The sequence below is a fragment of the Mixophyes fleayi genome, chromosome 2 (assembly GCF_038048845.1).
Source record: "Mixophyes fleayi isolate aMixFle1 chromosome 2, aMixFle1.hap1, whole genome shotgun sequence".
NCBI classification, from domain to species: Eukaryota; Metazoa; Chordata; class Amphibia; order Anura; family Limnodynastidae; genus Mixophyes; species Mixophyes fleayi.
In genome coordinates this window covers 167,878,237-167,901,557 of record NC_134403.1, presented here as the reverse complement: position 1 = coordinate 167,901,557, position 23,321 = coordinate 167,878,237, and the positions used below count along the sequence as shown (strand labels likewise).

At 37.4% G+C, this 23,321-nt stretch overlaps 4 protein-coding genes across 14 annotated transcripts in view; 1 reads left to right on the top strand and 3 right to left on the bottom strand.

The window, feature by feature from the left end:
- Nucleotides 1-23,321, top strand: part of NF1 (neurofibromin 1) — a 193,464-nt gene that overhangs the window by 129,432 nt on the left and 40,711 nt on the right. For all 10 annotated transcript variants that reach the window (XM_075194951.1, XM_075194948.1, XM_075194945.1 and 7 more), the window contains 4 exons: nt 18,865-19,297; nt 19,581-19,921; nt 20,892-21,094; nt 21,335-21,528. In XM_075194951.1, coding sequence (XP_075051052.1) covers nt 18,865-19,297; nt 19,581-19,921; nt 20,892-21,094; nt 21,335-21,528 — 1,171 coding nt within the window. The remainder of the gene's footprint in view (nt 1-18,864; nt 19,298-19,580; nt 19,922-20,891; nt 21,095-21,334; nt 21,529-23,321) is intronic.
- Nucleotides 3,498-5,946, bottom strand: OMG (oligodendrocyte myelin glycoprotein). Its single transcript, XM_075194938.1, has 2 exons — nt 5,364-5,946; nt 3,498-4,903 (listed from the first exon to the last, which is right to left on the bottom strand). The coding sequence occupies exon 2, from the start codon at nt 4,901-4,903 to the stop codon at nt 3,617-3,619; it is 1,287 nt and encodes a 428-aa protein (XP_075051039.1). The 5' UTR covers nt 5,364-5,946; the 3' UTR covers nt 3,498-3,616.
- Nucleotides 5,955-8,025, bottom strand: EVI2B (ecotropic viral integration site 2B). The gene is made up of 2 exons (XM_075194939.1): nt 7,938-8,025; nt 5,955-6,831 (listed from the first exon to the last, which is right to left on the bottom strand). Exon 2 carries the CDS (start codon nt 6,810-6,812, stop codon nt 6,105-6,107), a length of 708 nt encoding a protein of 235 aa, XP_075051040.1. The 5' UTR covers nt 6,813-6,831; nt 7,938-8,025; the 3' UTR covers nt 5,955-6,104.
- Nucleotides 10,184-15,736, bottom strand: EVI2A (ecotropic viral integration site 2A). Of its 2 annotated transcripts, none has more exons than XM_075198071.1 (2): nt 15,594-15,736; nt 10,184-13,386 (listed from the first exon to the last, which is right to left on the bottom strand). In XM_075198071.1, exon 2 carries the CDS (start codon nt 13,354-13,356, stop codon nt 12,601-12,603), a length of 756 nt encoding a protein of 251 aa, XP_075054172.1. In that variant the 5' UTR covers nt 13,357-13,386; nt 15,594-15,736; the 3' UTR covers nt 10,184-12,600. The 2 variants fall into 2 exon arrangements, with proteins under 2 accessions (XP_075054172.1, XP_075054171.1); XM_075198070.1 differs by having other exon boundaries at nt 10,184-13,383.

Genomic DNA, 23,321 nt, shown 5'->3' with positions numbered 1-23,321 from the left:
AATATGGGCTCTGGGCACCACTTGTCCTACTTGGAGTATGAAAGGCTAAGATTTCCCATAGATTGTAAGCTTGCAAGCTGGACACTTACCGCTGTCTGTATGTATTATACAGTTTGTTCCCAATTGTAAAGCGCTATGGAATTTGCTGGCGCTATATAAATAAATGTCGATGAAAAGATACATAAAACATGTTTGAGAATACATTAAACATTGTGTGGACCTGCTGAATCACTGAAGGCATGAGGTGTCTAGGAATAGTTCTGTTTCAAAGGAGTACTGTGGAACATCACATCCTGTGAGCATTTACCAATCTTGTACAAAAATATCCACTTTTATTTAGATTAACCAGCATTATTTTGTAGCTAAAAAGACATAAAACTAGGGTGATTTTTTTCGTGACTTGGTAAGGAAATGGTTTGGGTATAAATTTGAAACATAAACACAGTTTAGGATGTTTTAATTTTTTTTAACTTGCTATTAAAATTCTCCAGGGGGAAGATATTAATTAGTTGTATTTTGTTGCTATAGGTGCATATAATAAAAAAAATGGTTGTAGCGCAGACATCATAGTTCTATTGCACTACCTTATTCATACCTCCTAGCATTTTAAAAGGCACAATCAGGTCAAATAAGTGTCTGATATGATCTTCTCAAACCATGCCAACATTTTGTGAAGCTACACCACTTTCTTAGTCTAAGAATAGCGGCCATCCAGCCAAAAAATGAACATTGTGAGGTAAGCAAGTTTTCACCAATGATGCTTAATAATAACTACTACCTGCGTTGATATATTTTGTTGTATGCAGATGCAGTGATTTTACTTAAAAGTTGGGTCTCACAGAGATATACACTTCTGGGCAGCTTTATCCTAAGTCCCCGCTCCCTGTCTCACAATGTAACTGACAAATTACCATAACTCTCAGGTTAATTTTATGTGTTTCCCGTGGCACTATTAACATTTAAAGTGCTAATATTCCTATACTTGGGGATGTGTCTATGACAGTGCTTAGAAGCTATCCCTTTTTTATCCCCCCACCTTATCTCCCAAACCCAAAGTAAATGTGCTGACACTACAGTGGATCTGCAAGCTTTTGTTCACTTGACAACCTGCACATCTTTTTCCTGTGTTTCCTAAATATCTGTTAATGTTTCAACCGTGGTTTCCTTTTGTTGCAATTTTATCATCCTTGACCATAAAGTATTACTCAATGCCATAAAGCCATGTAGAGCATTTAGTCACCATCACCAAAAATAACGATTTGAGTATTTAAATGTTTTCACTAATTTAATGCTGTAGTCTTTACAAAATGCAGTGACCCAGCTAGAGGGATGTAAAAATATGTCTTCTCCAAAACTTAAATGACTAATCAAAAATGTCTAGAACACATAGCCTGTCAAATACTATGTACGTCTTATTTATATTAAGGCATGTTAATCAGGGGTGACTTGTGCACCTAAATGTGGACCTAAATGTGACCTTTGTTGTTGTAGTTGATGAGCTGTACTGTACTTATATTTTCTTGATTGTTGGGACTGCTATATTTATTCAGAAATAGTAACTCAATGCTTTTTCTGTGAGTCTGTCCCATATACCAGGACACTGACTTTCAACAAAAATAATGCACCTTTTGGTATCTGTATCTGCAACAACAGACACTTCTCTCTCCATTTCTTGCACATGTCACACATTCCTGGGACAAAGTGTCAAGGTCCCTCCTACTTTTAAGGGGGTATCATCATGATGGCTTGTGCTCAGTGTAAAGGGGAATATAAAATATGCATTTGGTAATTTTCACATGCTATATTTAATCTTTTGTTATTGTCATGACGCTTTAAAATCCTATTTCAGTGCATGTGTTCTTTATATATGGGCCTGTTTACACTAAATCCCAAAATTTATCATTGTATATATTATGGTGTGATCACTGGTTTTAAGGCTAATTTTCTAAGTTTTAATCTAGCTGCAAGATTTGTATTGAACCCATAGTAATTAGTCTGACACTTGTGTCCGATGGATAAACAGTAATTGCTGATTGGTTGCTGTGGTTCAGTGTAAATTGTGCACCTAAAAGTAAAGTTAGTAAATTATCCCTACTGTGTGTTTTTGTAGGTCCACCTAATTTCCAAGCATCATAATTAACATCTGTTCATTTTGTGTGAACATTCAGCTCCACAATATATTGCATTGTCTAAGGTAGACAAATTTATAGAACAGGGTTTTCCTGGATGGTGGTTGTTATCCTTATTTTTTATAAAGAGTCAGCACTGTTCATTGATGGGACCATAATACAAATAAATATAAAATGACTTGAAAGAGAAGGTAAAGATGGCCTTGCCTAAGTGAGCTTACAATCTGAGGTGTGGTTAACACTTGATACATAAGATGGTGAAATAACAATTATAGCTGGCGAATGTGTGTTGTGTAGCTACTGTAAGGCAGCAGCATCAGTTGTTTTGTCTCCATAATACTACAATGGAAATAACTGCATAAATCATTAATAGGCATATTTATATATTCTAATACAGCCTCATATTTCAGCCCCAAGACAAGTCTGTTTGTATTTATTTGTAATTAGAACTGCAAAATTCCTTATTTTGCAAAGTCTCAGCTTTGCATTGTGCACTGATTTGTACATTTACTGCTCCTATGTAGAGATTTGCAGAGCTTTGTTATATACTAATCTTTGGGACCAAGTAATATTCATATACCTTCCAAGTCTTCCCACTTTTGAAAAACATCAAATCTGGATTGTGAGTTCCTACTCAGTTAGTGTATGTGATTCTTATATAAACTCTTATATTGCCTTTATACTCCTACTTAATCTCTAATTTGAAACGGTCGGCTTTAAAGCCCTATGCAATATAGCTTACATTCTGCAAATTGTACATAGTACAAACTGAAAGAAGCTCTGCTTTGTTAGGTTAGTGGCTTTACCAGAAATTGCTACATATAATCATATGCAGACTTTGTAGCTTTCCTACATTAAAGGCAGTCTACAGGAAATGGTTAGTTAAATCTAGTGTGCTTAATGATCCTGTCACCTACACAAACTTGTTGGCAGGTGGGCATTTTGTGGACTGAATTGATGTTTAGGAGAAAACAGTCTATAAATGAATTGGTAACCAGGGTAATTATGGAGGCAAAAAAACTTTTAAGTTAATGGTCATGCTTCTAAAAAATTAAGGCATATTTTCTATATTTGCAAATTAAGTTAGTTTAGTTAAGACTTCCACTATCCCATTAAATAGGCTACGATAGGATATGAGAAGATATGGTTAACATACCTAGTAAAAAAAAAAAAAATCAAAAATGTCATGAGCTCCGTTATACAGGAACTTTTTTCATGAATCCCATGTTTTCATTCCCTTTTATTGATGTCAGTATGTATTTAGTAAAATAATAAAGCAATATATACAATACCTTGGATGCACGAATAGCATGCAGTTGAATAAAACATTATTTAAATAATTGTATGACTGCATTACATCTGTAAATTTCAGTGTTTTATTGCAGTGACATTCAAATATTCTCATTCAATATTAATTAAAGCAAAACTGGTATTACAAATTTTTTATCGTTGAGAGCATTTCAGACCATAAAACTGTTAACATGCCATTACACAGTCCTAAGAATGAGAAGAAGTAATAAAAAGGAAATGGCAAAACACATACATTTCTGAGCTTCTGTGGGAGGTGCGTGGTCGTTTAGTTTTATTGTTGTGGCTTGTATCACTGCAGATTCGGTTGTGCTTGGTGTGATCAATGCTGGCCCACTGTTTGGTATACCCTTATCGGCGCTCTGCATAACAGTGGAGTCATATGTTTCCATTTCCTCTATTTCATTAGAGTTTATGTGTTTGTCAATTTCTGTTCCAAAGTTGTTGAAATCTAAATAGATCAATCCAGAGCCTTCTTCTATGAATAGATTGCCCTCAGTACTTGCAGGCAAAATGTCGCTTGTATTGAAATAAGGTGCAGTTAGAACTTCTGTATATTGTATTTTTTTGTGTAATTTGGTGTCTTGAACCTCCAGGAGAAGGTTATGAATTGTAGCAAGTAATGGAATGTCATCAGTAGTGACCTTATTTGATGCTTTATATGTAGTTGAATGTTGCTCTGTTTTGTGTTCATTAGTTTCATTGGCACATGGATAGCCTATAGCATTGTTTCTCTCTCCCACCCACTTCAGCAAATAGTTCATATTTTGTGTATCTTTGCAGGACCATGGGTTGTTGTACAGGGTAATCTTTTTTAAATGAGTCATATGGTAAAAAGCATTGTTTGGTATGTAGGCAAATCTGTTGTTGTGCAGGTACAGTGTGTGAAGCTTGGCCATTCTCACTAGTGTTCCTGGTAGGATCTGTATTAAAGAATTGTAGGACAAATCAATTACTTGTGTGTTAGTGGGCAAGTTGGTTGGAACTGTCCAGAGTTGGTTGTTACTTAGATTCAGAAATTGCAGACTAATCAGTGTATTGTTAATAAAGACTGACCTCTGCAGGCTGTTCCTGGAGACATCTAGCACCTTTAGATTCCACTGGTAAGCAGTGTCCAGTTTATGAAGCACTTTTATATTGTTGTTTGCAGCATACACTTCCCAGAGGGATCTGGGCAAATGAGAAGGGAGGTTCTTGAGAGAGTTGTGGGAAAGGTCAATGAATCTTAAATTAGTGAAGCGAGACAATTGATGATCTAAGTCAGTCAAGTGGTTGTAAGACAAGTTCAAGTGTGTTATATTATCTTGAAGTCCATGTGGCAATGCAGTCAGGCTTCTACCAGAGCAGTCTACATTTCTGTTTTTTATGTAGCAGGAACACTTCAAGGGACAAATACAGAAAATGTTTGGTACGGAACATAAAAGAATCAGGAGTCCTGGTGAGAGTTTGATTTGGTATTCCATCATCTGCAATTAAATTAAGAGTAGCCTGTTTTAACAAGGGCACAATGAATATTTCCAGCTAAAACGATTGTTTCAGTAGAGCATATTACCACTGTTGTATTAATGAGTATCTTGTCAAATGGCATTTTTATTCACTGCACACTACACAGCAACTATCATTAAATTCAAAATGTCTTAAGGTTTTTTTAAAAGTGTGGAAAGCTTTGTGCATTGCTGTTAAACTGCATAGCTTTGCCAAAGTTGTTTTTCATAAGAGTTAGATTTAACATTATGTAAGTTACCTTTGTATAGTTCCTATAAAGCTTATACAATGAATAAATGTTCTATTTTGCTGCATGTTTCCTTTCAGATGCTAGTGCCGTGAAACACAGGCTTCTAGTGTTACTGCAGCAAATGGCACATAAATGGCATGCACAGAACATTCTATGACCTTTAATGTTTTTTAGTCATAAATAAGACTTACCACTTGGTTTTCTCATCCAGAATCAATACATCGCTAATAAAGAGGATGCTATTAGCTGGTGGGCATTTTTCCAGCTCTCACCTATAGTTGCTTGCTGCTGGTGGTTCTGCTTGTGTCTTCCAGCTGCATTGTGCTGCTGTACCTCTGCATCCATCTGATCAGCTATTCAGAGGACTGCAGAGCTGATACTAGTGCTGAGTCAAATTTTATTGGGAACATTGCATAGCCAATCCAGCACACAGTCTAATCTCAGTCAATGAATCTATTTTATTAGTAAATGTTGTAACAAAAAAACAAAGCCTATCTGTATGCTCACTTGTTGTAGAGAATCAGTATTACAATAGCATTACTTGCCACCTTTATGCTATGAGTGACCTCAGAAATTTTTCATGCTTTTCAGTATGCTGTGCTCATTTTTTGTTCTCACTTACCTACTCCTTACGTGGGCATTCAGGTACTAATGGAACGATAAAAATTGTGTGCTCTTTCCTCTAGTTTTACTCATCATTTTTGAAAGCTACTCTGAATTTATCATGCTTTAGTGAGGTTATTAAGTCCCATCATACATACATACATACATACATACATACATACATACATACATACATACATAGCTGTCTGGATGTGTTACATAATATGCAAGAATTATTCCAAAATAGTAAATGCTATTTTTCTGGGAAAGTCTGTCCCAAGTACCAGTATAGTTGAATGGGTACCGAACAAGTCTATGAAACCGATCACTTAAAAAAAAAAATCTGCAGGAGGTGGTGGCAGAAGTTGGTCCTCCAACATATCCGTGTTGGGAGAAATGTTGATTTCACAGATGGGTATTGTTTGGTGATTTAATGCAATCGGAGTGCTGTCTTCATCTTGATGAGAGGAATTCAATAGTGGAAGAGGTTGCAGGGGATTCCCTTCTAAATCTGTTTCGGCAAAATGATCACTTTGTGGAGGCATTGGGAATTCCTGAAGTATGTGGGGCAGAGGTGGGGGAAAGGTCTCCTCGTTTATATCATTTTCAGGGAGATGTTGATTAGACAGCTGGCTTATTGGTGCTGTTGGTGAAAAACTTAGTGTGCTAATAGTTGCTGTATCAGCTGGTTTTCTCTCAATTGCTTCTCCACCTAAATATCCGTCCTGTGAGGTCTTGGGTTCATTAGGTAGTTTTGGACTTGAACGAATACATGAGTGTGGCATGTTACCTAGGATGCATTCATTAGTTTTAAAATTGCCATCTTCCTGGATATTTCCATCTGTCATTGGGGGTGGTCCTGCCCAATTCTGGTCTGCTGTATTTTGCTTTTTTAAATACTTCCATAATATGATGCCTGCTATTACTAGTAGCATAAGTATTAACATTCCACCAACAATAAAAGCTGCCAGCCAGAGGTAGTGGCTTGATTCCTTTACTGCTACTTGATCATCATTAGACCCCTGTTCTCTGTCCATACTTGCGTGAATGAATCACCTGGGAAAAATAAGTAGAGTTAAGAAAACTGTTTTAGAAAGATTCCATTGCTTTTAGCACGTCTCTTCCGTGTGAGTAATATGTGCATATTTGTACCTTTTTTAAAATATGCATTTTTTTTTTGTTCAGTTTCTCTGCCTTGTTTTTAAGTTAATTAAATAGGTCAGACCACATATTGCATTCATTCTTCAAATCTGAGGACACACAGACAAGCTGGAGAGAACATGGGCGGGGCTAGAATAATGTGTAGCCAATCAGATTATTAAAAACATTAACGACAGCACATGGGATTTCAACTTGACCAGCGCAAGTGTAAGGTTGGAGGGGCTATGCCAACATGTAGCCACTCTGCATAACTAAATGTTAACAGCACAGTGTGATGCTATGTCAGGCATTCCACTGTATAAAACAAAGATAATAGGAACCGCAAAAAGAAAAAGTGAAAAATATTGTAATAATGAATAAAACATAAATACGTGCTGCACCATGGACTGTTGCAAATTGCATTTTTTTTTTCTGTTTCCAAGGCTTCAAAAAAACATAAAAATTCTGGAGGAAAAATATTTATGCACAGCTCCACTTTTGTCTCTTGGGGAGGGGGGGGGGATACCCCACCCACACACTTAAGGTCCCAGGAGGCAGTACACTTTCTGAGTTCAGCAGAATTTTAGTGGTGCCATAGAGAGGTCCTCTCCTCAGGTGCTGCCTCCTGTCAATCTTCGCATGGAGGGGATTTAGGAGTGGCTGCACATTAGCGCCAGATTCTCTTAAATGCAGGGTCCTTCAGTGTTCTGTAGAACCCTGTCGGAGCTTCTTTGGGGCTTTCAGAGAGTGGCAAATACAGTTGGACACTACTCAGATCCCCACTGCTCCACTAGGTGACCACACATGGCCGTTAATTACTTCACACAGGCCGCATTGAAATGTGTCCCAGAGACTACCACAGAAAAATTATGCACATGCCATATAAGACAGCTGTTTAATAATATCACTTAGTACTTGCATAAGAAGAACATATTTACATAAAGTATCAAATACTAGTGACATCAATTACTCTGAATTCAGAAACTTAACATATGCACAGTTACATGACAAAGTTTACTTACTGGTTTGGATAGATTTACCGAACTCCTTCAGTCCGTAAATGAAGCGAAGTGGAAATGAAAAAGTTAATCTTTATTATTCTGATGTGTACAAGCCACTTAAAAAAGGAAGTAGAAAATCGATTCAGGAAGTGTAATGATGTGAGATGCTTTAGAACTTTTTCAAGACCTGGTCTTTTGTAATATGTCTTAAGTGCAACAATATTCTATGTAAAGAAAACATGTCTATAGACAATATATAAAATAAAAGTAAATATACATCAATAGAGTAACACTAAGTATATGCATCTACTCTATGCAAACAGTGTTTGTGCACGTAGTAACAAGAATTCCTTAAGGGGTCCATATAGATCAATGCTGGAAATCTGGTATTAAAAGCTAAAGGGCATATTTACTGAACTGCCGATTTGAAAAAGTGGAGATGTTGCCTATAGCAACCAATCAGATTGTAGCTGTCATTTTGTAGAATGTACTAAATACATAACCAGAATCTGATCGTTGCTATAGGCAACATCTCCACTTTTCAAACCCGCAGTTGAGTAAATATACCCCCAAGGCTTATTCCTGCAGATTCACCTCCGAGATACCCCATTCTTCACAGGTCAAAATTAATCTAAAAGGGAGGAGAAAGCTGGTGCATTATAGTGTAAAACCTGCATTTGTTAAAAAATAAAAAAACGGCAAGATGTAAAGTAGTTAAGTCCATATTTCTTAAATTGGAGTATATATAAGCATATAAATCAATAGTGTCGCTCAGTTTGCCAGGTAACCTCTAAATATATAGAATACTTTATTTTGCTGCAAAGAATATTGGTTGCAATAAGAGGGAGGTTGCTAAGAGTTTAATAGCTTAAAAGTAAAATGGAAGGATTTTAATAAACTTTTTCCTGCATCCTCCTTTATTCTGAAATGCACACCAAGGGGCAGATTCAATTAAGCGCGAGTTTCCACACTGATAATAGGATACTAAAACATTGCTTATTTGGTGCCAGTTTCCATCAGGACCTTGTGCTTAATTTAAATTATCCGCTCATGTCTGCACACACATCACACAACTGTAACAGAACTTTGAATAAAAAATAATAAACGCTAAGTAGGTGTCCACCAAAGCAGAAAAAGAAAGTGAACTTGCTGTGGGCAGTACCCAGGGAAATCTAAGGACTCTACATCTGTTCAAGCTCAGCCTGTTATTTCACTATATCTCAAAGAAGAATAGCAAGGTGTAGTTTAAACTTGTTTTTCCTAACGTCCATTTGTCCATAGCTTCGTATGTATATGTTTAGCTTTCCTTAAGACCAGGTAGTATCCAAAGCTTTTAGAAACATTTTCGTTATTAGTTTATTGTTTAGTATTGTACAATACCTTGTGGAAGGGAGTGTCAGGTGGGTGGCATTGTGACCCATATTTTGCAGCAGCTGTTTTTTTTTTTAATTTTCATGTAGGCTGTGTAGTTGGAGGATACAAACATTCTTTTTACATCCTTAATCCAATCGGCATCAGAGGCTGTGCTAATTTGGTCTCTGAACTTTTTTTAAGCGTGTCATATGCTAAATCAAACAGAACAGATATCATAGCTAATGTACAGATGAGAAGGCTTTTCGGGAATAGTGATCACAACATGGTCAAATTTGCTTGACTTCTGTTTCAGTAAAACATTTTGTCCGAAAAACCTTTTCTTACCCAAGATGTTACCAAAACTGTTATCCATACTCATCATCTCCTGCCATGACAGCTGCAGCATTCTCCTATATGGCATTTCCTTCACCCATCTAACCTCTTTAATGTATCCTAAATGCTGCAGCAAGACTGATCCTTTTTCTATTGCAGCTCCAAATCTGAGTCACCATTTAGCAAATCCCTACACTGACTTCTCTTGTCCACAAGAATCCAGTTACTTACCCTTACCTACCTACAAAGCCCTCCACAACACCACCCCTTTATACATCTCAAATATCATTTCAGAATACTCACCAACTTAGAGTTTCCTGCCATGCCTAATCAGTCTCCCGCAGCCTACAAATCTTTAAATCCTCTCTGAAACCCATCTCTTTATTGGTTTCCCCTATTCGCACCTATTCTATGCACACACATGTACCCCCTCAACTGTCATCTCTACTAAAAGCCATACTCAGTTATCTTGTTTCAGCTGTACCTTTTCCAATTAGATTGTAAGCTCTTTCATGAGCAGGGCCCTCCCTACCCATTGTTTTCATGTGTGCATTTAATGTGATTTATGATATCCTCCCCCCTACTACCATACTAACAAGGCAGAGTATTTTATATTAACCCTGGCAAATATGTCTCTGCCATCACAAAAAGGTATAGCCAGTTAGAATCCATAGGGATAGAGATCAATCCCAAGCTTTATTGTGTGAATGGGTTATCTATGATATGATATTCTTATCCCACTCCTATCACACTACAAAGGCTCCACAAATAACACTCTGTACTTCGAGGTAACGGGACTATCTCCGATTGAGACTAAATCCTGCTCTCATAGTTGGTATAACTGGCAACCCGCCATTTGTTTAATAAATAGAACCTATTGTAACATATTAATTAGTGGCATAGATTATAGAGAGGCGGCGGCGCATGTGTAGCCGACGCGTGTTTCGCTAATAGCTTTATCAAGGCAACCCGATCGAGCATTCCTATTGGTTATTTATGGTGGAGGGGCCTCCCATCCGAGACGACATGCATAGCAATGTATGCTGGTAACTAATACATTAACCCAATGACTGCTGCTGCTGCCGACCAGTGGGGAAGAGTGCCCACCCTCCGGTTATTTTGATTGGATAGCAGAGAAATCTGCACAAAATTAAAAACTTGCATAGTATATCACAAGCTGAGATCCTAAATTTATGGATTAATAGTAATCTTTGTCAATTGAAAGCATGTGTATGTTAATCCAGGTGAATAAATTGAAAACCACTATCACCTGTAAAGATCGGTTGTACCTATCATAGAGAAGATACCCAATAGGTAAAGTTAAGGGAAAATATGGTTCTATTATGGGGGTAATCAACCTGCCTCCTAAGAGACCCAAGATGCAAAGTGCCACACTGTAGCCATGATTGTCTTTATTTGCTAATATAGAGGCTCACTTCAATTATACCACTGTTACTTAGGTATTGAAGTTAATAAGCATAGTGGATCAATATAGGTGTAAAAAATAGATTGGAGAACTAAAAGTCCCAGAATTTCAACAGTCTGTAGCAGAAATCCAGACTTGATCTTTGAGTCAATGTAAGTGTGTAATGTAGCAGTGGAGCATTCACAGTGTCTCGGGTGAAATTAGAACAGAAATAACATTAGACACTGGTAGAGTATGCTTACCAATGTAACAGATTAGATGGTTGGATCCTTGTTGCTTCAATGTTAGAAAAATCCCAGACCACTAACTTGCTACCTAAACATAATGGCAATCAGAGCTGGCGAATATAATGTAGATAAATGTAAGGTTCTGTACCTAAGCCATGGCAACAACTTTACTACTTGTGCCTTAATTGGGAATTGGGAAAAACTAAGAGAAGCACGGTGGCTTAGTGGTTAGCACTTCTGCCTTACAGCACTGGGGGGTCATGAGTTCAGTTCCCGACCATGGCCTTATCTGTGAGGAGTTTGTATGTTCTTCCCATGTTTGCGTGGGTTGCCTCCGGGTGCTCCGGTTTCCTCCCACACTCCAAAAACATACTGATAGGTTAATTGGCTGATAACAAATTGACCCTAGTCTGTGTATGCGCGTGTTAGGGAATTTAGACTGTAAGCCCCAATGGGGCAGGGACTGATGTGAGTGAGTTCTCTGTACAGCGCTGCGAAATCAGTGGCACTATATAAATAAATGATGATGATGATAGAGAAGGATTTAGGAGTAGTAGTTTACAGTGCCAAGCAGTGGCTACAAAGGAGAGTAAAGTTTCTGAATAAATGTATCTGATGCGCGCATAATAAGTTTGTTATAAATCACTAGTTGACCAACATTTTAAAACTTGCTTGGGTTCGTAGTTGTTCAACCTCGTTAATAAAGGTAATAGATGGGTTAAGTTATAGAAAGTTAGAACATCTAGGCTTTCCCTTTCTTATATGTGCCCCAACTGCCATTTGAGACAGTGCAGATAGTTCACTTTTCTTTAGTGTAACCTTTTATCCTGCACTGAATTAATACAATAGACACAGCTACTGGGCAATGGAAAAACTATTCTCTTACAAAATGGAAAGAATCCAGAGGAAATACTAGACATGGAGAAGGTGCCAAAGTTCATTAAAAAGCACATAGCCCCTAAGCCATAACTTTATGTGAATTTATTTATTTTTTTAATTGTCAACATTGTGCAAATTAACAGTCACCAATTTTGTCAGCTTCTAATCACTTATGGTCTGTAGAGCATAAAAACAAGTTTTTTATTATCAATAAACTTAAAGCACAAAGTAGTTTAAATCTGCAAATTGAGTAGAGAATGTATATTACGTCATTCATACACACATTTTGCTAGCGTCTTAAAGTATTATTAAAATATTGATCGTCTTTGGTAGGCTACAGAAGCATAATTACCATGGTGAAAAGTTTTTATTGTGGGGGGATTATTTTTATTGTACACAATATGTATTAAGAGATTGTATCTTGTTGATTTCCCTTTGATAATATTAGTATTAATATAATAAGATTTTAAATTTCTACTGTGGATATGGTTGTCATGATTTCATCATTCGCTGAAGTTGTATTTCTGTCCTCCATAGTATCTCTTGATTTTTCTAGTGTTAGAGTTGCCATGAGCTTTTGTTTCTCATTATCAGAAGAGTTATTAGGATCACCCAAAGCAATCTCATCCATGATCTGATTGGCTGCCTGATCTTTTTTCTGCCATGTTTCCATTCCTGATGGCCACAACAGATTTGATGCACTTAGGAAGTCTCCATTACTTCTTGCCTGACGCTTTGATTGTGTTAGTTTTCTTTTAAGGCTGGACACTTTATTTGCCAATGCCACCGAGCATGTGATTAACACTGCACAGATAAGCACTAATACAGCTATTATAATGATACATATCATTATTCCAGGCTTATATCTATCCTCTTTCAAGGTACATTTTGTATTGGAAGTTAGATTAATGTTACCGTTTTTGTGATTACTTGTGGGTCCATCTGTTTCAGTATTTGTAGTTAATGGTGTCATTTTATCTGTGGCTGTTATGTTCCATGTTTCAGTTGTATTTGAAAGCTGCTGTATTAGCTGATGTGTAGTTTTCAATAATAAGTGTGTAGAATGTTCCTCACCAAATGAATAGTCTGGAGTTTCTGAATTTTTTGTTGTAACCGTTGAAATTGTGTTATTGTTGAGGCCATCCGTCTGGTTTACTTCTGCTTTACAACTGAAGGAAACAAACAGTATCACAAGATGCAGAGAAAACTGCATCATCTTCATGTCAATGTCTTTGTAACGGTAGATTATCTGCTGAATAAAGATAACATTGTCATCAACAGTCTTGAAAATGATTTTACTACTCCTTACATAAATTTACCAAGACTAAAAGATTACACTTTTGGTCATGTTGTAAAGCTTCCCCCTCCCAAATAAGCTTTATAATACTGCTCTTGCTTAATATTTGCAAAATGTATAACTTTGTAAACCATTCTGCCATGTTATATGAAAAGAGGGTCATTTGCATCTATTTGGGCATATAGTGGCACAGTGGTTAGCATTGCTGCCACACAGGGTAGTTGTATCTGTGTAGTGTTTGTTTTTATTTCCCCATATTTGTGTATTTCCTGCCACAGTCCAAAAACATACTTCTAGGTTAATATTTAATTTTATTTATTTTAAGTTTAAAATTTCACATCAGTCCCTTTCCAAGTTGAGCTTACAATGATTAAACATTCCCTGTAAAGCACTGCACAAGTATATTGACACTATATAAAAGTTAATAATTTGTAGTTGATTTATTCATTTTACCAAGAGGAAAACATGACAGACCACTCATGTTTTCTAAAAAAAAACAAAAAGAACAAAAAAAACAAAACAAATGTACAATGAAATTGTTGTCTTGTCATGTAACGTACGCATTATAACTTTTACCAGACATAAACATTAACTGAAGATTGCATTTTAAGTGTACAGTGATCCCACTGTATTTGCTTTGCGCGTTCCTTATTATACCTAGAGGAAATATCTGTTTAATGATCTTTGTGTGGTAGTTGCTGCATACTGTGAAACAGATGAAGAAATGCCTTACAGTATATGCAGTCACATTCACATGTCTTTTCTGCAAGCATTTATTTCATGATTTGTAATGAGTTATAGCTGTACATTTGACTCGCTTGTTTTTCATATGTATTTTGCAACTAACTACAAATAAGTAAGTTTAGTTTCTTTAATACATGCTGTTAGGCAACATTATCACGCAGTTTCCTGCTACACTTCTTAAGACAAATGTAAAAGTGTATGTTAGCTGGCAAACACCTGAAGTACGTGCAGATTCTGCTGCAGCTTTTGTTGGATGTGACACACACATGCTCCTTCAATATTTTACCATACATTATTGATTCTCAGTTTTGTCCTTTCCTATTTATTTTTAAGTAGTTCCCACATCAGTCGTGTCTTTGTGACTTTTTTCCTGAACTGAAGACTATGCATATTTTATTAGTCTGTATTGTAAAATCAGACTGGCTGCTGTGCAGTGGCAGCGAGGGCCAGCACTGGCTGCTGTGCAGTGGCAGCGAGGGCCAGCACTGGCTGCTGTGCAGTGGCAGCGAGGGCCAGCACTGGCTGCTGTGCGCAGTGGCAGCGAGGGCCAGCAGTGGCTGCTGTGCGCAGTGGCAGCGAGGGCCAGCAGTGGCTGCTGTGCAGTGGCAGCGAGGGCCAGCAGTGGCTGCTGTGCAGTGGCAGCGAGGGCCAGCACTGGCTGCTGTGCAGTGGCAGCGAGGGCCAGCACTGGCTGCTGTGCAGTGGCAGCGAGGGCCAGCACTGGCTGCTGTGCAGTGGCAGCGAGGGCCAGCACTGGCTGCTGTGCAGTGGCAGCGAGGGCCAGCACTGGCTGCTGTGCACTGGCCACTGTTAGATAGCAACTAAGCACGCCCAAGATGCCTTCCTCACCTTCTGCAATATATGTAAAGTCCTTTGGGAGAAAGCTGCTATATATATATAAAAAAAAAATATTATTAATTTGGAGTCAGTGACTGCCTAACTGGTAATACTATGCCCGTTATTTGGGCAATATAAAATAAGTTGCATACTAATCCCATCTGTGTATCACAAACTTTTTTCTAAGACCTTTCTGATGAATTTGTCTGGGTTTGCCATATGTACTATGTATGCTGATTCAAACAGCCTTAGTTACTTTTGTTTGTTTTTTTTTTGGGGGGGGGGGGGGGTTTGTACTGCTATAATGCATGATTAATTATACAAACCATTATATTAATTGCTCATGCAATTACCAACATTGTGTGTTTAGTTTATCAATTGTTACCTAATATCAACACCCTTGCTGCTATCGTACCCCCCCCCCCCCCCAACCGCCACTCTTAAATCACACATGCTCCTCTTGTCTCTGCTTTTCCCGTTCCCTACTAGATTGTAAGGTCTGCATATATTTTGTCTACCTTGTATGACCCTGTTTTTTATGCCGACTGTCAAATACCATTAATTGGTCTGCATTCACCTACCTTAATGTCTGTTTAAATCCAATTAAACGCTTTCTTATAAATCCGTTTTGCATGGGTTAGGATGTCTTTCTTGTGTTTGAAATAGTTTTGTATTCTGAGGAACTGCAATTTTCTTGCTGCTGTTTCCTTGACACAACCACAGAGATGACCGATTTCCTGTTTTGTTTTAGTTCATGCTCAATTTTACACTAAAAAAAAAAAGGTCTACCCCTTTGCTTTGGGTTATTTGTCTTACTCATGTGGATGGTGCAATCTTCAAGATAAAGTCTACTGAGTAAAGTTCTACAACTGTTTTATTATGTAGCAAGCAGGGGTGATTAGATTAAAAGGAGTGTTTGTGCACCGTTGAGTCAATAACTGTAAGGCATAGATAAATAAAACTTGTATTAACAGACAGACAGGATCTTCTTGGAGATAACATTATTGGGGTGTTGTACAAGCATAAATTATTTGTATGACATTTGAAAGGTTTTTTTTGTATATTTTCTACATGAAAGCAGTTGAACTGATGAACGTGAGCATTTAGTTATTGTTCCTTGTTGTAGTTTTTTCCTACTTTTGTGGTCTGTACTAGCTGATGCACAAACTGTATTTACGTTAATGTTCATGGTTTGGTTATGAACATTCTGGTTGGGAAAAGCTGAACCCTACTGGCAGTAGTTGACATTTCATATGTTGCACTTCAATTCTGTTATCAAAAGGTATGTATCTTGTAGCATTGTAGGTTTTGTTTTTCTGTAAACCACAATTTTTTTCCATTTTTGAAAACATTTTTCTATTGCCATAAGTTAGTAATTTTATATTTTGCATAGTGATGGTACTATTTCATGCATTCGGAAGACCATCTTCAATGTTTTTGGTCAATTTATGTTTCTTCCAAGATATGAACCCGCTAAAGAATGCACTTTTAAAGGGTTGGCCCAGACCCATCCCCTTAAATAGTATGGATATGGTAATCTCCATGGACTCCAGTGGCATCTGCATTCAGTTCCGACTCCAGCACTGCCTGACAGAGCTCCCTCGAGGACCCAGAGTGCTGCATACTAAGATGGGTGGGTGGGTCACATGGGTCACGCAGTGTTGGACTGGGGAATGAAGGGCCCACCTTGGAAAAGAAATGGCAAGGGCCCACAAAACAGTGAATGCTCCTCTAAAAGGCCATGTCATGCTGCCATAAAGGAGTTGCCATCCACTAGAAGGGGAGAGAGAGAAAGAACATCAATGCCCCAGTCACCTCCCCTAAATGATTTTCCTTTCCTTCTGACAGTGTTAGTGACTGTCCTGCTCTCTCAACTGTTAAGGTTTTGACTCCCTGTTGCTGGTGGTGCCTTAAGCTGAGGAGCTCTTTGTAACCTGGAATGTGATATCTCTACGTATTCTTCCTCGAAACCAGCCCAGTGTTAGCACTCGCTTTTAATAAATAAGCCTTGTTCCCCCAGCATGCCCAGACATTAAATGACTAGTATTGACATTGAAAAAATAATTCTTTCGACCCACCCCCAAGTAAGTATGCCTGGCATATTAAATAATTAGTATTCACATTTTATAAAAAGCCCTCTGACACTGCAGCAAAGGGGTGCAAGCTAACAAATAATGCATGAACATGAGTACAATTAATATCCACTGCTTGCAATGGTGTGATTATTACAATCTATTCTTGTTCTAACGCAAACAATAAAGAATCTTGAATGGCAGTTTTATTGCTCTCCTGGTGCAGGCATCATCTTCAGTTTTTCACACTGCCCCTGGCCCGTGCTGTTCCTCTGCAATGAAGTGTGAAGACACAACAGTGACTATTTTCATCATTAATAATGGGGCAATGCTTCTCATCATGAGGATAACTTGATTGTTACCACTGTGGTTAGCATTGTTGTCTCACAGCGCTGGGGTCATGGGTTAGATTCCAACTAGGGCCCTGTGTGGAGTTAGCATGTTCTCCCACAGACCAAAAACATACTGATAGGTGAATTGCCACTAGAGTAAGGAGCGGTACCCTCATATAGTGGGCCGCATCCAGTACCATGGTGGGCCAGTATCAACCCCAATAATAGTATGTATTGTTAATACGTCCCCTTGCCCCAATAACAGTTTGTAGAATTGGAACATCCACCCCCCAACAATAGTGTGTACTGTAGTGTTAGTACTCACTCAACCTTTAGTAATAGTGTATATTGTATGTACTCTCTAACCCCCCCATTAATAGTGTGTAGCGTTAGTCATCCCCACCCCAATAGTAGTATTGTGTTAGGAACCCCCCCTTCCCAATAATATGGTATAGCATTAGTATTCCACCCCCCAATAATAGTGTGTAGTGTTAGTATTCCCCACCCGAATTGTAGTGTTAGTAGTCTCCTACCTCCCCCCCTTCCAGATTGTTGTTAGTACTCCTCCACCCTAATAGGGATGTGTAGTGTTATTACGCCTCCACCCTAATATTAGTGTGTAGTGTTAGTATTCCCCACCCACCCTAATAGTGATGTGTAGTTTTAGTACATCCCCCACCCTAATTGTAATGTGTAGTGTTAGTACCCCCACCCATCCTAATAATAGGGTGTAGTGTTAGTACTCCCCTCACCCTAATGATAATGTATAGTGTGTAACGTCCGTAACACCAATCTACTTAACCTGGAGCAGCAGCAGCTGCCCTTAAAGGTTGTAACCACAATGATTTAACCTGACACTTTTATTTATATTTTAAATGGGGGCTCTGCATCCTGCTTAAGATAACACTAGTTTTTCTATAATTTTCATTTACATATAATAAACTGTATTCTTAACAAATTATATGGTTTGATGGTAGCTGAAAGCCTGCTTTGACCCATTTCATTTTGAACAGAAAACAGGCATACAACAGAAAGCTATTGTTCTATAGAAAGTAAGGTGTTTGACATGGAGTTGGGGTGGTAGAAATACAAAAGCTTATTTGTTTGCCTCATCAATAATCCATTCATCTCTATTTGAGCTAACCATAACAATTATTAATGTTCGTTTAGGATATGGATTATGTGCAAGTTTTTTTTTGTTTGTTTTTTTTAAGAAATGTAATTGCAGAGCATTAATTCACTACTTTTTTTGTAATTTGTGATGAGTGGTCTATTTTCTGCCATGCCAGTTTATGTAGTGTCCATTTTCCATGGCAATCAATTATCTCTATGGCGGGCTCAGTTAGGAACCATTGACTTTGGAATGACACTTCATATGTTATAACATTTCAGTTTGGACAGTAATCCACGGCAGTTGTCAATGATACATTTTCTTTTGCTTTCTATAGATTCAAGACTGGTCAAATAAACGGTGATTTACTGATCTACCATGTTCTTCTGACTTTAAAGCCATACTATGCCAAGCCATATGAGATAGTGGTAGATCTCACTCATGCTGGGCCCAGCAATCGCTTCAAGACAGACTTCCTTTCAAAATGGTTTGTGGTTTTCCCTGGCTTCGCTTATGAAAATGTGACAGCTGTCTATATCTACAACTGTAACTCCTGGGTGAGGGAATATACAAAATACCACGAGAGACTATTAACTGGTCTGAAGGGCAGCAAGAGGCTAATTTTCATTGATCCATCAGGAAAGTTAGCTGAGCACATAGAACATGACCAGCAGAAACTCCCAGCTGCCACACTAGCTTTGGAAGAGGACCTGAAGTTATTCCATAATGCACTTAAACTGGCCCACAAAGATACTAAGGTCTCTATAAAAGTAAGTAGCTATCTATGCCATTGTATAATGTTTTTATCTGTGTGGTAATTGCCATTTTTAATATTGTATATATTGAATATTCCATTTATTTATTAATGATGTCAAAATACATTTCCTATAACCATTAAATTAATGGTGTTGACAGGCTAGTGTCCAATAACTTGGCACCTACCCGGCTATATTGTGTTTATATTCCCTATGATTTTTTTTTCTCATTTTAACCTTGGTTTAGTGCTAGAATGTAATCCAAGATTAAATAATACATAATTTTGTTTTGTTGTAGGTGGGTTCTACAGCTGTCCAGGTCACTTCAGCTGAGAGGACGCGCGTTTTGGGGCAGTCCGTTTTTCTGAATGATATTTACTATGCGTCTGAAATTGAAGAAATCTGTTTAGTGGATGAAAATCAGTTTACACTAACTATTGCCAACCAAGGAACACCTCTCACATTCATGCACCAGGAGTGTGAAGCCATTGTCCAATCTATTATTCACATACGGACTCGATGGGAACTGTCACAACCAGATTCCATCCCACAACACACGAAGATTCGTCCAAAGGATGTTCCGGGAACATTACTTAACATTGCATTACTCAACCTAGGAAGTTCCGATCCAAGTCTACGGTAGAAATAAGTTTATCACTATATACTATACTGTCAATTACTTGCAGTGCATGTGTATTATGTTGCATTTCTAATGAAGCCCCTTTTTATGCATACTACAAATGTATAATTTTAAAGGAGTTGTCATGCTTGGCATACTTCCTAGAATTCCAGATTTGTTTGAAATATGCCATAGTACCTATTTTGTATCCATTGCTCCTGAATGCAAATGTTAAGAGTTGGAACAACATTTGTTATCTCTCTATTAGGGTAATTTTTGCCGTCTGTCAATTAAATTCTCAAACAAATCCTGTTGGTTATCCACTTGCATTAATGCAATCAGAATTAGTAGATTTTTCATATATTGCCCTTCCTAAGACAAAAGTTTAAGGGAATGTACCCTACATATGGATCTCCACTAGAGTGTTTGTATACTATGTCCCTGTCAGGACATTCATGCAGCCGTTTCATACTAAAGGTTGATCATTTTTATTTTATTTTTTTTCCAATTTCATTTCTGTACATCTATAGTATTTTTTCATGATTTCCCTAAGTAGATTCTTGCCATACCTTAGAGGAGCAAACAGCAAGAGGAAAAAATGTCAAAAATGTGTTTAGATTGACGTAAACTTGAGATAATAGACTTGCTTAATTTGAAACAACTGTATCCTTAATTGATTATAATGAATGGCTGCTTTTTATTTGAAGCTACAACTAGCCAGGGTATTAGAAGTCACTGAGAACCATGCAAGTGTTTATAGAGCTAAGCAGCTTTGATGGGACTTCTAGTACCCTCACGTTTCCTCATACATGCTGAAAAAGCAGACACAGTTATACAAAAATAAACTCTAGTAATGACATCACTAATAAATTTAACAATGATTTACAGAAGAAAAAACAAAAAAGTTTTTCTGAAAGCTATTATATTGACTGACCCACTAGTGGATATTTATGTACCACATTAACTGTATTGCATTGTCTTTTGTTGCAGGTCTGCTGCCTATAACCTTCTGTGTGCCTTAACATGTACCTTTAATTTAAAGATTGAAGGGCAGTTACTGGAGACTTCGGGTCTGTGTATCCCAGCCAACAATACACTTTTCATAGTCTCCATTAGCAAGACCCTGGCAGCTAATGAACCACACCTTACTCTAGAGTTTTTGGAAGAGTGCATTTCTGGTTTCAGCAAATCTAGTAAGTAGTTGGTCATTGTTAAAGACCATAATTATAGTTGTGAACAATATTCTGTTGAGCTGGATATAGATTTGATCCTGTGCAAATCCAGTATGTCATTTTTAAACACAGCAGGACTCATTTTAGGTATAGATATTGAATATTGTCTGATTTAAGCGGTTTTTGATATGATTTATAAACACATTTTGACTGAAGTCTAACAAATCAATCTTTCACAACTCCTCTATATGTCTGTTCCAGGTATTGAATTGAAACATCTATGTCTGGAATACATGACACCTTGGTTGCTGAATCTTGTCCGTTTCTGTAAACTCACTGATGATGCAAAGAGACAGCGTGTTAGTGCTATTTTGGACAAGCTGATAACCATGACCATAAATGAAAAACAGATGTATCCTTCCATACAAGCAAAAATATGGGGCAGTCTGGGACAGGTAAGCATATTGGTAACAGTGCATACTAATTAGTAAATCAATGGAAAGTTATACTAATACTTTGGTGCCAACATGTTCTCATAAATAACATGCTGTTGTATGTCCAGTCATAACCTCTGGCAAATCTCCAGTATCGTCAAAACTGATTCCATGATGCCATGTGAGATACCTGTGTAGCTGCCAGGCGGAAATGACTAGTGACGAAACTGGGATTTCCTGAGACGAAACGGAAGCAATTTAGTGTATTTGCATTGCACAAACTATGTTCACCACCCAAAAGCTGCTATTGCTGGACTAGATTTGAAGATGGTTGGAGTGCAGTTCATTTATTCTTAATAATGATGGTAACATACTTCAGTCTGCTTTATGGCACTTCTATACATCCTTATGCATGAAGAATTAAAGAGTGATTATTGTAAAAAAACAAAATGATGCATTATTAGTTTTGGAGTTGTCTAATATTGTAAGAGGTGACTTTAAGAGAAAATGTATTGAAAGTCATGTACTTTAGCTGCGAGACAAAAGGTATTTTTTTTATAATTGAATTTGATTAACTTTATGCTCCTTTAACATCATTCCATATTGATTGTGTATATTATAGAATGCATATATTCATTGAAAATGAGTGAATGTGTTAACATTGTATGTATTTCTCAAATATATTAAGTTGCTCCTATTTCATTAAACTATATTACTCAAAAAAAGCTCTGTATGCAAACATTACTTGAATTTTATATTCTCTTTAAAATAAATCTGATAATTACAGTGCCTATAAAAAAACATTCGTCCCATTGACATTTTTCACATTTTTTTGCATCATCGGATTAAAATGGATTTATTCAGGAGTTTTTACCACCGATTGACACAAAATACTTTAATGTAAAGAAATTGTGAAGCTTTTTTTAAATGATAAATAATAAAAAAAAAAAAAACAGCTAATTATTGAAGTATGCTCCTCCCTTGTCTGATAGCATGGTAGTAGCACCTTCAGTTGCAATTACAGCTGTCAATTGTTTTGGCTAAATCTCTACCACTTTTGTTTATCTGGACATTCCAATTTTCTCTAATTCTTATTTGCAATATTGTTTTAGAACCTTCATGTTGGACGGAAACTATTGCTGAACTACAGTTAAAAAATCATTACACAGATTGTTGGTTACAGTACACACTACCAAGAAGTAGTTCCACGTCACAGTGAAGTAGTCTCCTTGTGACAACAAGCCTTTTTGCTGCGACTTGAGCACCATGGTGATGTGCAGTTAATACTTACAGTTGGTGAGGGTCTGGAGGTTATGTAGCCCCTGTAGGAGTGATCAGTAATAACAAGTTACTGATGGTAAGCGAAACCCAAGGAATAATCTGTAAAACCCTACCCCAGCTGGGGTAGTAAAGTAAACCCCTCGTGTCATGGTGCTGTTTTAGGCTTGCACCTAACGTACCTAGCGTAGAGGTCAATCCATACAATCTTGGTCTGAGACCATAGAATCTTCGTTCACTTGGTATATGTCTTCCTTTATGGCAAACTCTGGGCAAGGTTTGATGTAAACTTTATTCAATGATGTTTGTCTTTTCGCCATCCCATAAAGCATTGGGTTCAATTCCTTGCAATAAATTTTTCTCAGATTGCTTTGAATGTCTTGATCTTCATGATCAATCTTCACAAAATGGGTGAATACTTATGTCATTGTAAAGTAAACTACATTCATTACAAACAAAAAGGAAAGTATGTTTTCTGTTGATGATCAGTGGTAAGAATTCCCAAATAAACCCACTTTAATTCCTTGATGTAAGGG